Here is a 17209-nt window from a genome sequence, read left to right on the forward strand (position 1 = left end):
GTGATGGTCAATCATTTATAAATCTCGTGAGCGGCCTAATATGTTTGATTGCAAGGTGATTCATTTATGTAAGCAGTTTTGTGATATCAAGAATAAATATTGAGAAATTTTAATGACCATGGAAACTCGCAACACTTGAAATTATTGCACCATCAAGAGCGGTTAAAGTTTGGATGCAGAGCTATTAGAGTTTGGAAAAGATAAAACTGACAAAAATTTAATGATCATAAAAGTTCACAACACTTGAAATTATTGCACTATCAAGGGCAGTCAAAGTTTGGATGCAGAGTTGACAAAAAGTGAAGACGGTCACCAGTCTCGTTTTGCTGTGAATTCGCTTTTGGTTGTTATCGTTGAGATGTGTACTGTGTAGTATACACCAACAACATACTTATGTACATATAGCTACATATAGCTACTGTGTTGCTAGGACTTTTTATTCACTGATAAGAGGAACGTGCCGTGTAGAAGCAAATGATAGCCAACTTCCCACCAGGAGACTGCACATAATAACGATTCATGACATGATTGTTTGTTAGCAAATGTTTTTATATAGGTACTTACGGCAACCGTCTTAATGAAGCCAAAGTTCATTTTTTGAACAAACATTCACAAAGCTTTAGAGCAAGCTAAATGTATGGAAGCATAATAAGCTATTGGTCTGCAGATATTTTTTTTTACTTTTAAGGTGAATGCTGAAAAAGAAATCCGAGAGGCATGAATTTCAGAATAATTGCAGTTATTGCGTTGGGTTTGGTTCTAGTCAACGACGCTCAAGAAGTTAATTTTCGAGGTCATGTTTTCCATCCAGCCCCTGATGTTGAAATAAACAAAATCAACTGGAAAGATATTTCTATTTCTGAAGAGATTGGAAATTATAATGAAGATCTAAAGAAAGTCTTTAATGCCTTTCCAAACAAAGACACCGATATCTCAGATTTGAAAAATCGTATTTCGTTGTAAGTTCACATTACAAATTTTTTCTAAACACTTTGGGTAAAAAAATGTGTTTCCTGTTCATAATTTAAGGTAATTATTACAGTAGTCTGTTTTATTGTAAATCTTGTCTTTGCCCAATAGGCTTGTGGGTACTATTAATATCAACTTCTGTCTTGATAAAATAAATTACAAATCTGCGAAAAAAGTTTCATTTTTAGTAATTAACCTACAATACTGCACATTCAGAAATTGGATTTTTAAAATTTTGCTTGGATCACAACAATTTTAAAATTTCTTGCCATTTTTATTCAGTAACTCTGAAGATTACGTAAATGATGTTGATGCTAAAGCGATAGATTGGGATAATATGGAAGACTGTCTAGACGAGATAGGAATTTTGATCGATGATATTGGAAAAGGAGAACTATATGCTTTGCAAAGTAAGTGTGCGCAGGTTAAACCGCCAGTTGGATATTTTTCTTATCTCAATCAATAAGAGTTATAAAACTAAATCACTTCAGTCGAAGCAACGCCATATTAACTTGAAGTGTGAAATGTATTGATAAACTCAGAAACATAAACATATGAAACACAGAAAACGTTGATAAGCAAGAAATGAGAGTACGTTGCTATAAGTCTTTAGGCAATATGCTACAGACCAACAAGACGCAATTGGGAAACTAAAAACGAAAAACAGAGAAGGATGGAGCCAATAAGTAGACTACTGTACTACATGTTGCAAATAAAACTGATTAAAACATAAATAGACAAAAAATGCTTTCTGTTTCAAGCTGCTCTGCGAGCTAAGTGTAAAGTGTACGAGTGCACTGTATTTTCATAAAGTTTACTCTGCATGAGCAAGGTTTGTTTGTTTAGCAGCCGATTGAAGCAAACATAGACGCCCATAAACACCATTTTGAAATAACTTTAATGATGGAAACAGGTTAAAAACCTATTATAACATTAATAGTAACGGATACTTCCAAATAGCGCTGTATCTATCCCACAAATGCGTTGTCCAATTTTTTAAAAGCAGGTATTTTGAAACCAAGTTAGAATTAAACTAAAAGATCATTTTTATAATTTTAACTGATGCAATTAACTACTTCATCTAACCAGAATGGTCGAAGCAAATACATGGAATATCTCGTGACTGGACTACTAAATATTTGTTAAATTATGTCGTAATAGCTTACATTGGTCTACAATATAAGCTTACATTGGTTAGAGTACATAGCCTACATTGGTTTATAGGTAGTTTACATCGGCTACAGTACATAAGCCATCATTATAGCTCCCAAACCAATGACCTATCCACCGTCTAAAGCAGCTAAGTCTGATACGACTGTCGCATGATTCTCGTTCAACGTTTTGTGGGCCCTCTCGGCAGTTTCAGGTTTTAAGAAAAGAGTGGAAGGCTCTGCAAGCCAATCTTTGTCCAAGTTTACTCTATTGCAACATGAGTCATATGTCAGCAATGCTGTCAATCTATTATCACTTGGAATAGTTTTAAGATGTTTATCAACAATCCCAGAAAAAAAACTCTACGATTAAAATCACCATAAATTTAAAAAACTTAGGAATAACGAAAAAAAATTAAAAACCTTGCTACTATCACTAGACTGTCAACAAAGATCATTTCCAAAATCTGCTTCTGAAGAAAATACTGCTTAAACGCAGGTCTTCCAATATATACAATTATTGCTAATAATGAAAGGGCGCCGGTTCGAAAGTGGAAGTGTGGTAACTTCAGTGTGTGGTGGAAGTGTGGTAACTTCAGTGTGTGGTGGAAGTGTGGTAACTTCAGTGTAAATCTAAAACTCTGCTTAAAATATTTTATTAAAGAGCTAGCATTTCGTATTGTAGCCTATTAAAAATTTCAATTACTTGTTTATTCTTTTCAGTGATAGACGCATGGGGAACGCGAGAAAGTGGAATACTGGAAGGCAATGTTCGCTGGCCTGGCCATTATTATGAATGCAAAGGCGCAGTAGGACCAAAAGTTAGAGGAAAATATTGTGCAGCGTATTATGGATTCTTGTATTATGTGAGTTGTCAGGATATGTCAAATACAATATTTTCAAAAAAATTAAATTGTTTCAATGGCGTATATGATACTTTGAAATCACAGTCGTACGCTGTATGGAAGTACAAGTTTTTGTTATCTATCGCAATTAGCCGATACCTGCACTTGAAAACGAGAGCATTTTGAATGATATACTTGGTAATGCAATTTTCTGTTTTGTTTGTTTGTCGTATCCAGGCTTACACCCGGTGGTTGAAGATTTAGATTAAGTGGACGGGAAGGCAAGGAAGCCAATCTTCGTGTCCACCTTCAGGCATGCCTTCAAGTGTCCTGCCACAGACACAGCCGCATGCTCTTGAGTGGTGTCGAACCGGTGCCCTTTCGATTGCCGTTCCAGTGTTCTCACCACTCGGCTATGCAGCCAATTTTCTGTAAAATGTTGTTTTTACAGCGTTTTTGTTTTTCAGCCTAGACCTAATGGTATTCCGATAGATGTAACGAAAGGAATATGTTTCCCATCTGTTTGTTCTGAAGAGACAACAAAAATGCTATATCGAAGGTACCTGAATGGAAACAATACACTGCCGCTGATGACGGTTAGATGCTCTGAAAACCTGAAATGGTCAACATTGGATACAATAGGAATGTAAGTAATTTATGCTTACTGATTGAAATCAGCATTCCTTTTTGTCATTGTAGAACCCTTGATACACTTTTGCATTTGTCATGAAACTCCATCAACGACAAAAAGACTTGTAAGAAAATGAAATAATTTGTTATTAGACACTTTATCAAATAAATACTAACAGTTATTACAAACAGTAATAAAAGGTTTCTGCAGACTTATAACCTCAGTTCTGGCTTCTCGATGATTTGGGAATTGCTATTCATAAATAAATAATTGTAGGATCCATGTAAAAGGATTCAACCAAACGTATAATAATCAATAAAAAATCAACCAGGTTTGGTAACTACAAAAATTTATTGGTAGAGCTTTTGCCGCCGTAAAGGCGGCTTCATCAATACTCTTATTCAAATAGAATTATATTTGAATAATATAGATTCTATTTGAATAAGAGTACTGATGAAGTGGCCTTTACGGCGGCGAAAGCTTTACCAATAAATTTTTGTAATTATCAAACCTGGTTGATTTTTTATTAGTTATTACAAAGTTGAAATTAAAAAATTCAATGAGTCTGCCAACTTGCGTTTTGTTTGCAACCTTATTACATCGTGACTCCACATTACTCATTGCCAGTAGCAGATCCAAAGAAGACACTTGGTCACGTCATCTAAAAAGAATCGGGAAAAACATGTAGTCTGTAGCTTACCGTTTTTCCGTCTTTGTAAAATGTTCTCTCTTTGCTTGATAGCGTATCAAAGCCCAGAAACATTTCAATTGCTTTGCTTGTTTAATTTAATTTCAGTAACCTAGTCCGCAGCATATTGTCAACTGTGGACTAGCTTCAATTGTTTTACGGCCTCATAGCTGTCGGCTGTCGGCCTTGTCGGCTGCATAGCCGAGTGGTGAGAACACTGGAACGGCAATCGAAAGGGCGCCGGTTCGACACCACTCAAGAGCATGCGGCTGTGTCTGTGGCAGGACACTTGAAGGCATGCCTGAAGGTGGACACGAAGATTGGCTTCCTTGCCTTCCCGTCCACTTAATCTAAATCTTCAACCACTGGGTGTAAGCCTGGATACGACAAACACACAATTGTTTTACGTGTCCTTCAAAATGTAAAAAAATGATGCAATATTGCAAAGTAAACATTGCAAATTGCTCATGTCGCTGGTCAACAATTAAATCAAGTTTAACTTATTTCACGTGTAATGGAAGTATTTACCATGCCCTATACCAGGACTTCCCAAACTCTATTGCTCGCGACCCTTTTTAATCTCCTAAAATGTTTCGCTGCCCCTTACGACTAAAGCGACTAATATTGCGAAATATACATTTGTGATATTTGTTGAAAAGCTTACATCTAACGAAAACCAAAAAAAAAATTACCGGAACTCAATTCAGTTTGTTTTTATTTTTTATTTATTTCTGATCATCACAACGAAGCCTATGGGTGGCCTACTGGAAACAAAACAAAAAAGCAAACACATTTATTCAGTGTGATGGGTGTGACTTCCTTCTGCTACAAAGCAAGTCCACCCGTGGCTCAATGTTAGTTAAAGCTGGTCTCAAGACGGTTTCAATGTTGCTTAGGTTGGAACGGTAGGCGAAGTGAGAACATTTCAGATAAATCATTTTGAAATTTTGGTTTCCAGACGTTCAATTTTAGATTTCAATGCAAAATGTTGATGTTTTCTCCCAGTAGGGACAAATATATGCGTTTAGTTTTTCAAGCAAATCTGACATTTGACATAATTTCAAAAGCTAGATGTAATAGTAGTCCAGGATTTTTTGGCGCATGTTTTTCTACAGGAAGCATGCCTTTGCTTACCTCTAACGTCCATTTACTGACCGGAGTGGTCTTGATGATCGGATGCCTCTGCACGACAACTAACGAGTTCGGCCAACCCGGGTTTGATTTAAGTTTTCCTTCTTGAAAGATGTTGCTGTTGTAGCATGTAGCCATCCCCCGTCTACGCCGCCAACCTGCCTGGCACGGGTATCAATGTCAGAAATGAGGGCCAGAACTACCAACAGGACGTGTTCCGGTGCCAAGGGGCCCAGACCTGGGGTAAGGTATTACCTCTCCTCCTGACATCGAGGATGCAGTTTAATGTCATACTCAGGATGCAGTTTAATGTCATTATATGTTATTGAGATAATGGTAGACCAAGACTGAATTTTATTCTGTTGGAAAAATCACGATTTTGTTTTTTTAACGTTAATTGGCTAGCCATTTTAAAGTACTTTTAAAAGCCACCTCTCTTCACCATACAATGAAAGAGTTTTTAACTCCGATTTCATTTCACCACATAACTTTTCAAAAATACGGGCAGCTTATTGAGTGCGCGACTCTTAATAAAGTTAATAACTGTCACAACATCTCGCACAGAAGTGTAATATGTAGTACCTTATGCAAATTGGTATACTCTCTGCGACCCCTGAAGTTCGTTACGTGACCCCTTGAGGGGTCGCGACCCCCAGTTTGGAAAGCCCTGCCCTATACTGTAAGTGTAGCCTACATGCATAAGGAAAAGTAGTCAAAAAGTAGTCAAAAGGTGGTAGGTAATCAAAAGGCAGTCAAATATTAGCCAAAAATATTTTTGAAAAATTTACCAAACTTTTCGCTGATTGAATCTCCGGTGTCTTCAAAATTTCTTTTTGATTTAATTTTTCTGAAAGCAATCCTTATTCCCCCTACATGTGTCCAAGCTCTTCAAACAACTTCCATTTTTGCTTTCAGACAAATAGATCATTTAAAAAAAATTAAACAAATAGAAGGTTTGTTAAAAAATTCACACATGTATGTAAATTCCGTTCCCTCTTGGTACAAAAGCATCTACAAAGAGACCATTTCTATTCTTTGCTTTCACAGGTTTTCTCTAAAATACTACTGTACCATTACAAATAACGCTTTTGAAATGCAGGGCGTGTTTTGCGGAACATTAGGTTTACGCTGAACCACACTTGAAGAAAAGTTATTGAAACTCAGAAAAAGTTACAGCTTTTTGTCGCAAAATTTTACAGTTGTATAGTTGCTGTTCTACTTCTTTTGGCATTCACTGGTCTTGTGACTGATCTTTTAATACGAGCAGAGAACAAATCACGAACATCGACAGAAGACCAAAGAAATGAATCCTCACGTTTATCTTCTATGCCTAGTGAGTTCTGTAATAGTAAGCTACCACTTCTAGTTTTCACTATTGCAGATATGATCTAAAGCTAAGGTACAAAAATTGTGATGAAACTTCGAAAGTAAAATGATTTGTGGATAAATTTAGTTTAAAACCCTTTTTCTAAGTGTCAACTAAGATCGTTAATTTATTATTTTATCAATAGATTTCCTCAGTTTGTCGATTTCATGTATGTTTGATTTTTATTTTTACAAAAATAAATACATTTTTATAAGCAGGCTACTAGCTGAAAAATTACTACACCATACGTTTTAAGTTTTTGGCATAAGCCCAGATTAAAAAGCCTTGGATATGTAACATACCAGGCCACGTTTTAGTATAGTGCCATAGCTGAAGATGCTAAGCCTATCACTAAATTATAACCAAATCGATTATTTCATGGTAAAATGACGTTGAACAGAAAAAGAGCTGTACGAATGTCCATATCACATCACCAAAGTGATGGATGCAATTATAAACTTTTTTCATGCACACCCAAAGATGTTGATATTATATAATTGGCCACTATCACTGCAAATGGCCATTGGCCAAGTTGGCATTATTTTAGATAACTGAAATTTTTCATTGTGTATAATTTAGATTCTAGAATTTAGAGATATTTATAAAAAACAATAATATTAAGCTAGTTTTTCTCCCACAAGACAGCAAAACACTTCAATTCCAACTTAAAAGCTTTTGAATCGAAAGCTTTTAAAAGAACAAACATTTTTACATGCTTGTGAGATTTATGTTGCAGTTCAGATGATTGTATCATTTTCTCCTCTTTCTAACGCCGAAAAAATTCTGGATACAAGTCAGCGACGTGGAACCCTTCCGGTGTTGGATGGGATAAGGTTCATTAGCACTTCTTGGGTTATTTTAGGACACACGATTCAAATGATGTTTTATGGAATAGGTAAATCAAAAACTGAAATATTATTTTTTGTAAATTACTGAATTTATCTGATTACTACGTTGTAAGAACTGATTGTGACCTATCCTAAAATAAATCAGCACAAAAAAAGTATTATTGCTTGCAAATTTTTACAGACGACTTTAGGTTGTTCCCAACGTTTTGCCAACACTTCGTATTAGTGAAGACGATTAATTTGAAATATATGTGAAAATCGTCTTTGTTTGATTTGAACTTTATACAAATAAATAGAAGCTGCTGCTAAATGTTATCTTTCAACCCTCTTCATCTTATAACCCACAAATTAGTCTCAGAGAGCAGTAAAAAAATTAAAGCAAAATTACTCGTTTAATACTCTACGTTGACGTTAAATTTAAAAAGTAACCCTTTTTTTTAAATAGTTCATTCATATTTAAGAAAAATTAAGTTTAATCACTTTGATTATTATAATTCAGCATACATCTTCCCCATATTATGCCTTACATTGATTCAGGTATTTTCAGTACAGCTGTGACATAAAACGATATTGTATATTCCTTGTCTAGACAATTCGATCCACGCGAAACAACGCATTACAAGTGATCCATCTTTTCAAGCCATTTTGAATGCAACTATTTCTGTGGACACTTTCTTTTTGCTCAGTGGTTTGCTTGTTGCTTATCTGGGAATGAAACATCTACACCGATCAAAGGGAAGCATAAACATACCGCTGATGTACTTGCAACGTTATCTAAGGTGCAGAATATCATTATATCCAACCATCGAAAAAATATAAGTTTTTTAACCATGTTTCTGTATGAGATACTATACAGTGGATATTTCCTATGTGTAACCCACTATAACAATTATTCAAAAAAGCAAACAATCTGCTTCGTCGTATAATAAGAGTACACAACAAATGTAGTAATTTGTTGTTCGATTGTGCATAGTATTTATATTATTTATAGCATCATATTTCAATTCAAAAATTCTTAATGTGAGCTAATGGGATGCATTGAATACTATTGTCCTTTTCGGAAAGAAAACAACTAAATTAACTGTCGTCAAGAATATGCACTGTTGAGAAGGAGCGATCTTCCTGAAGTCAGCACTACCTGACTATACTCACTATAGAACAACGAGCATTGTGTTTCGCTAACCATACCGGTGTAGCCTCCACGCTAGCACTCGATTGCCGAGAGACACATGTTTTCGGAATAGTCTTGATGGAGATATTTTATTCAGAAATTTTTAAGAATAAATATTAAACAAGCAAATACATTATCTTTATTAAAAAAACAAAAACACAAAATTTTTTGTACAATATAAAAATTGCTGAAATCTATGATGCTCTAAATAAACTAAATCTCTGTATTGGTTTGTTGCAGGTTAACTCCACTCTACGCCTTTATGATTTTGTTTTCAATGGGTTTGTACAAGTTTTTTGGTGCCGGCCCTGCATGGAAAGACTATGTAGATGGAACGTATTACGCCTGTGAAACTAACTGGTGGACAAATTTGGTTTACATCAACAATCTTTATCCCGCAACAAATTATGTCAGTTATATAACAACTTCAAGAACTTCAACAACTTCTTTGATTCTTTTTTGTAATATTTTGATCCACTGAGTTGGTGATGCAAAAGTTGCCTGTATTGTGTCCCTTGGAGTTTCTCACTTCGTGTTTGTCTTTGTTGAGACTTAACGTTGTTAGTATGGCCTGTTGAAATGTTTTAAAATTTCGTTGAAGTCTTTGATTGATATTTTATGAACACCAGGCCACAGGCCACAACTACTCTTTTGAGGGTAGTAAAAAGCAGGCCTACTAGACTTATAAGTCAGGCATAGACGAATATCAATATAATTTATCGGATTTGAATTTATCAAAAACCTGAACAATTTGATCTATTTTTGTCTTCAAACTCATTTTTGAGTGTGGGTCTAAAATATAGGCTCCGTTCAAAAACAACAAGTTTCCTTTTTTTTTAGAACTTTGATGTATAGCACGAGGCCTTCAACGAGGGCGATCCATAACTTTATAATGAAATTATCAATCAAGACTAGATAAACAGGTTCTGAGATAAGCTATTATACAAAATTACTATTTATTTTCGGTAAAGCTGTCGAGTGAAAACCAAAATAACAATTCCAAAAAGTAAATTGCTAAACGCTTGTTGATATTGGATCGGGTAGCCTAATACTCAATCATTTATTTCTGTTTTTCACAGTGTTATGGTGTGGCATGGTACTTGGCAAACGACATGCAGTTCTATATACTTTCACCATTTTTCCTAATATTGCTGTACAGGTAATTTACCGTATTTATCCGTGTATAAGTCGCATTCGTGTATAAGTCGCATCCCAAAATTTGGCTCAAATATTGGTACAAACTTTTTTTAGCAAATTTTATTGAAAAACAACAATCAAAATTTTTAAAGCCTTCAAACTCGTTTTCATCTTCACTGATGCCAAATAGTTTGTCCCATTGTTCCTGGGGCTCGCAATTCGATGCTCGCAATCCTCGCACGCAAAATACAAACGCTTAATAGCAGCGCTAACGCGCGATCTGTAGCATTCGTTTGTCAGAAGTTCAGAACCTTGTGTATAAGTCGCACCCTCGTGTATAAGTCGCACCCCGACCTTTTTGGGCAAGATTTGGTGCAAAATGTTGCGACTTATACACGGATAAATACGGTAATACGATTTGCTATTTGCAGTGCAAAACTCAATTGTGTATACGACATCCAAGATAAAAAGTCAAAATTTTCAAAGTTTTGCTAAATGCCTACAAAGCTTTTTTAAATAGTAAGAAGAAAAAGCATACAGTACATACAGTAAAACAAAAAGAAGGGGTAAATGTGAAAACCTTAGATTAGGCTACAACGCGTAATGCAGCTGAATGTACTTTATGTGTCAGTTCTAACTTATCAGCTGTTGGTTGTTCTTCAGCTCATCAATTACTCGTATTTTTTCAGATGGCGAGTTGTTGGCATACTGTTGGTAAGTCTAGTTATTGTTGGTGGAATTATAACAAACGGAGTTTTGTCTTCACTCAATGAAATTCAGCCGTCGGCTGTGGGACTTGCTCTTCAACTTACTCTGTAAGTGCATCGGAAAAGTAGTGTAGAAATTCGAGATATGAAAAAATGAATGTATAATATTGATCTCAAAGCAGCTGTAAAAATAAGCCTATCAGTTCTGTTTTGTTGACTGAGATTATTTAGGGCTAAAAATAAGCTTTGCCAACTGTCGACCTGAAATCATGATAATCAAAAAAATGCACCAGATTTGCCAAGTTTTGCAGATTTTGATTATCGCTCCCACGGCTATTGTCTGACTAAAATTATCTAATATGTTTTTAATTTTTTGCCGACTCGTAATGATATAAAGCTTTTTATTGCTTTTTGGAAGCAGCAGTTAAAAATGAAAAAAATTAAATTAAAAAGCTTTATCAAATTGTAGCAAGCGGCTAACAGTCTGATTGGAATTTTTGTAATCAAATTTTCTTTGTTTTTCAAAGCCTGGTAATGTTAATACCCAATTTGTCACATGAAAAAGACAACAAAAAATAAATTAAACAATTGTTTTTCGACAACGAAAGTTGTCAAAAACTGTCAAAGTCTACAGAATGTAAACTAATCAGACCACATCTCGAGGTAGCCATGGTTAATTGGTTATATCTATTCATCCATCAGAACTTTTTGTTGTCTATGTGAAGAACACTCATGATCAAAATATAGAGTATTATATTTGCTGTAGTTTTTATTTTAAAAGTAAGTTGTTCATGCGTTTTGTCAGCTATCTTTTTAAAGAGATCTGAAGATCGAAAGAATCATGGTTCGATACCCCCTGAAAGCACATAGAAGTGACTTTGAAAAACACTTAGTAGCCTAGCGTGTTTTAAAGTAGTCATGGCAAATCGGCTTCTTTGACGTCTCTTTTATTTAATCTAAGTCTTCAACTTCAACTACTAAGTAAAATTTGCACATAATTACTAAAAAAAACATCTTGTGGTTTCGTGAATAACTATGCACACAAGCAAGGTTTCATTTGATTCTATCTGAATAAGGACCTTCTGATGATCGCCCTTTTAGGGTGAAACAAACTGAAAAGGTTTTAGAGAGTAATAACTATATTTGATGTAATTCACTCCGCTTGGGTTTTTGCTTGGCATTAAGCACTTTTTGTAGTATTAATAGTACTTATCGTTCAAGCAAGGTTTCATATATTATTTTGTGTCAACGTTTATATTTTATTCAGTTGGTTCAGATTCTTATTTCATTCTACTTCTCCACAAACGTATGAGACCAAGTTCAGTACGGACATTTATTTTACACCTTGGGCGCGTATCAACGTCTATATGATTGGAATGCTGACTGGTTATATTCTGTTTGTTACAAAAGGAAAGATCAAAATGCACAAGGTATGTCATTGTATTGTCATAGAAAGCAACATTACACTTCGTATCAAATCAACTCATGCATAACGTCTTGCAAACCAATGAAATGCATAAAACCGTTTCAGCAACAAAACTTTGTCATGCTAAGCAAATCTTTTAGTGTTGACCATAGTTTTGACATCATATGAAAAAATTATTGGTGTAAAAACGCCATTTCTTTACAGAAAAAAACTTGATAAAGCATTTAACATGATTGATCATCAATCACAGAAGTAAACTAGGCTACTGTTTCATACAGTACAGCAGTTGGTGCATAAATGCAACGTTTACATAATTTTTGCTGAAACTTGATTGTGGGATTGTTTATTGAAATCTTTGTCGTCGGACAGATAACTGATTTTGAAAACTTAAACCCTAACAGTTCCGTATAAGTGTAGACGCTTTCGTTCAAAAATGACAGTTTGAAGTTTCCGCTTTTTGTTCAAGATTTGTAAAATATCTGTTAGATGTCGCTGAATGAAGAGCATTGATCGAAGACTTTAGACTCTAAATGCAAATTAGATAAATTTGTCCTTGCATTGTTTTTCTAAAGCCCACATCTACAGAGTTATGCTACGGTTGCTTGATTTTTCTATTCCTTCGTTTGTCCAGCGCAGTGTTCATTTTATTGGGGCGTAGCCTACACACCTTTTCATGCAAAAAAGTTATCCCATTTATATATCTTCCAAAATTCTTTTCATAATCTTTCAGAATTCAATGTTTTAATCTGTCGAAACCGGATCACTGGATTAGTTGTGAGAGTGTCATCCTTGAAACGGTAGCCATGGGTCCGATGCCCTCTGGGGTTATTCCAAAATCTGCTTAAATGTAATAAGCTAATAAATCTTATTTCAGCATGACTCTCAGGATGGGAATTCTCAGGAAATAATATACTCGGCTGTGCTGTCCCTGTCTGTGATTAAATCGTTGAAATTAACGAATAATTAGCAATGAATGCAACTTTATAAAGAATCACATGTTATTATTATTTTAATTATGAACATGAAGAAAACTACTTTCTTTAAATTTCAGAGAATAGTTTTGAAGGATAAAGCGATTTTTCTCCTCGCTGAGAGTTTTTCAATTGAAATGATTTTTTTTTTAAATCTCGAGCTATTATGAGGTAGCCTACTTGTAAAATGGAAAAACTACAACGTTTTTCCTGCACAATTAGCACATATGTTTTAAATCTTTTCTTGTTGTTTCAGGTTGTGGTTGTCGTCGGTTGGATTGTAGCAGCAGGGTGCGCATTGGGAATCCTCTATGGTTTATACGACTATGTTGAAGTCACAATCGTTATGCCTGTACCCCTTGCTGCATTTTACAACGCAGTTAATCGACCTGTGTGGGCAATGAGTGTCGCTTGGGTTATAATTGCCTGTTCATCAGGTTACGGAGGTCGGTAATCAATATTTACTTTAGAGCTGGTTACAAATACTTTGACATTAAAAAGGCGTCTTTTGCAAACTTTTCAAAGTTAATTTTTGCAACTTCGATGTATTTACAGTTTTCAATGACATAGTCTTAATTGTCGGTGCCGGGCAAAGATGAAGAAATGAAGTGACAAAACTAAACCATTGTCGCAAACGCTATGTGTAACATTTTTACAACAAGCCTGCATATTAAATGCATGATTTTACTCTGCAGGTCCAGTCACTGCGTTTTTGAATTGGAGAGTCTTCACACCTCTTAGTCGTTTGACTTATTGTGCTTACTTGTGTCACCTGCTAATCCTTTATTGGTATGGAGCGACTCAAGAGCAATTCATGCATTTCTCAACAACCAACATGGTCTACATATTCATAGGTTCGTCTGGTTTGCTGAAGTTTTAAAAATCTTAGACCTTAATAGTGTTGTTTTTATTATGTTTCTGCATTTACGATCTATTGATAGAAAATCTTGTCATTAGGAAACAGAAACAATTTTTTTTTGCTAGCAGATGATTCTAAACCTGAAAGTGAGCTATATGGCTTTTCTCTTTTAGACTTACAGTATAATACAAAAAATTGATGATTTCCGGTACGTCGCGCTTTTATTAGGCTATAGCTTATTGTGAGCCCATTGTAAAATTGATGCTTTCTATTTAAGAAGTTTAAAATCTTAAAATAAATTTAACAAACATAGGAAGACCACATAAAAATGTAGATTTTATAAAAATTAAAAATAAAATAAGTATTTTCAACTAAATTGGAGGATATGTTATAATAGGTTATTTTAGTACAATGGATATGCTGAAGATTTAAAAGACCTTTAAAAACGCAATTCATACTGTTTTTTTACAGGAACTTTGGTTATTACATTCGGATGGGCATTTGTCTTGTCTATTTTCATTGAATTGCCTTTTGTCGGCCTGTTTAAAGTGCTGTTTTCACCACTTACTAACCCGAAACGCAAAGTTCAAAATGTTCCACCATCAGCTGAATTGCCTGAGACAAAAGTAGAGGAAGAAGTTTCAAAACCTCCCTCGTACAGTTCTGAGATTTCTGAAGGCTCAACGAAGGAAGATGGCCATGATAATATGGCTTTTGAAAACCAGAAGTCAGCAATCACCGAAATGTAACCATCACATTATTCAACTGCGTGCATACTACAGAAATTGCTTTGTTTTAAGTTTGTGTATTTTTCACAGTCTTTGTAACACATGCAGCATAACATAGCCTAATCTTCTGCAATAAATCAAACTAAAGATGTAAATTTCAAATTCAAGTTTGTAGCAACTTCATCATTTTCGGTCAGTCGATCCTCAAAACCTTCCTCATCTCTTCCAACGGATGTTATGTTAACTTTTATCTCTTCAATCGGCCAAATTATCAACGTTTGCATTATTCATCGTTCATCAAACAGATATGACGGTCTGCGTGTTTTGAGTGAGACAACAATAGCTGCCCTCAACTAGCTTTTCGATATAGTCTGAAATACAATGCTATTCCAGGGTGGCAAAAAAGTATAGGCTACTTGGGCACTAGAAGCTCAAATCCAGAAGAAAATATTCCAACCTTGGTTTCAATTGCTTGGCACTTTTCTCGACTAAACTTTTTAAAGTTTTTATTAAAATACTGAACAAAGTTAGGTTTAAAACACCTGAAAGTAACATAACAATTGCCTCAAAACTATGCAGAGATGCCACTCAATTCAATTCTTTAGAAAACAAAAAGCAAACTTGAAAAAGTGATAAAGTGCAAAGTAATGGTATGTGTTTTATATATCGCTGCACCCATCACAGACATGCGTGCCTGCTCAACGCTTTGCAAAGCAGACAGTGTCAGTGCAGTCGTATGGAGGCGCAACCGAGATAAAGAATAATTAAACAAAGTTGAATTATAATCGCAATATCACACAAAAAAGCAAATAATTTTTGGCGTTAAAGATTGAGTGAAATAAGAAACTCTTGCACTAATAAGCATCGTATTTGCAACAATATTTAGGGCACTTTGGGGTAACTAATCTTTTCCTAAATTTTTCCCCGAAAAAAGTTTTAAAATAAATTACATTCTTCCACTTTTACGACAAAGTAGCATGTTTGTACTAGCTAAAATGTTAGAGTCAATTACTATTAACACCCACGCAACTAAACAAATGATAAAACCAATCTGTGTTTACCAATGTAATCCCTTTTGCTCACAGCATTGGTAATGTATAAATCAAGCAAGCTGTACATAGTTTAGCTATTTAAAACCAAAGCAGCGATTTGTAGCCTGTATTGCAAGCTGTTTATTATAGTACATTTTACAGCAAATTATTTTTATTGACAAAAGTAATAAAATGCAGTAAGCAAAAAATGTGTTTTATATTATAAAAGTTGGTACAAAATTAATGTGGGTGGTTGTTTCTCCAATCTGACTGTTATAATAGCTTTTTTAAATACTTGGGTTTGCTTCAGCAACCACGCACAGTTAATTTATTACGTCCTTACGTCGAAGCAGGATGGCATGATTGGAAATCAAGCGTCCTATTTGCTGAGTCATCATCATCCAAATTTGGTTTTGTCCCCGCTGGTGAAGTTGTTCGATTCTTTGCAGCGATTGCTTTTACTCATATTCTCCATCTCGTTCTGTCCATCGCATCGCATCATCATCGCCTTATCCACTGACTCACCCTTTCAAGTTAAATATTGTTTTTCACCACAAAAGCGAGATATTGGCTGCAAGAACTAATTTTAGGTCGATTTCTTTAAGTCGTTTTCAAATACCATGCTTCGTTTTAAACGTTTAGGCTACTTTGTTGCAGTACTAGCAGGTAGGCTACTGCATATAAATTTAAAACAGCACAACTAAATAGCCTCATTGGTTTTTGTCTGCAGCAGACCGGATTGTCTAAATGCAAATCAAAGCAATGCAAATGCATAACTCTACCAAAAGACTTCCCATTCTAGCATATAAAAACTATAAATATCCATTTTTTTTCTGTTAAAACTTGGATAACTTATGAGTTAGTTTGGCCCAGGTTGTCGGCAGCGAGCTATCTCGTGTTCGAAGATAGGCATATCAGACCTACGCAGTTCGTTTTTGAAGCGGTAGAATGTCAAATTCTCATAATGAAACTATTTTGCTTATATGTATGCTTGTTTTTGCCCAAATCCACAAAGTTTTTTTGTTATAGCTGAGGTGATGTTTCCCCACATGCTTTTTCTCACATGAGCTATGAGTTAAGGTTAGCTGTTAGAAGTTATTATATTTCAACTAACAAATAATATGCAAACTTGTTTGGTATTATTAAACAGCCTAGTCACACATATCCGGCACCAAAAAAAAAATAGTTTCTGGTGTCGGAGATATATCAATGGTGTTGGGGCATTTGTTGAGAACTGAATCCGAATATAGCATTAGTTTTTTCGTATTGACTCTACGCTTTGAGATATTTATGTTACAATTTTTCAAATACCGGATAATCGCATAAGTAGCCTATAGTCGTTTCAAGGACTAAATTCCTAATGTTGTGATAAACTTGGTATATTCCAGAAAGAGGATAAACCTCATTCCAATAAGAAAACTATATCTTCACATTATTCATCCATATCCCATACTAACACTTCTCTGAAAAATACGTCTTACCCAATGATGAGCCAAACAAAGGTTGATAAACTTTTCATTCTAGCTTTTTGTACGGTGGACGGTACATAC

General features: G+C 34.9%; 1 protein-coding gene across 1 annotated transcript; it reads left to right on the forward strand.

Moving 5' to 3' along the window:
• Positions 1-669: 669 nt before the first annotated feature.
• LOC145775662 (nose resistant to fluoxetine protein 6-like) lies at positions 670-15835 on the forward strand. Its single transcript, XM_082586995.1, has 14 exons — positions 670-959; positions 1252-1379; positions 2844-2986; positions 3433-3611; positions 6615-6748; positions 7518-7676; positions 8219-8408; positions 9041-9209; positions 9880-9959; positions 10627-10752; positions 11912-12074; positions 13298-13487; positions 13737-13895; positions 14372-15835. The coding sequence occupies exons 1-14, from the start codon at positions 718-720 to the stop codon at positions 14647-14649; spliced, it is 2340 nt and encodes a 779-aa protein (XP_082443121.1). The 5' UTR covers positions 670-717; the 3' UTR covers positions 14650-15835.
• Positions 15836-17209: the final 1374 nt, after the last annotated feature.

The sequence above is a fragment of the Aplidium turbinatum genome, chromosome 8, assembly GCF_918807975.1.
Source record: "Aplidium turbinatum chromosome 8, kaAplTurb1.1, whole genome shotgun sequence".
In the NCBI taxonomy this organism is placed as follows: Eukaryota; Metazoa; Chordata; class Ascidiacea; order Aplousobranchia; family Polyclinidae; genus Aplidium; species Aplidium turbinatum.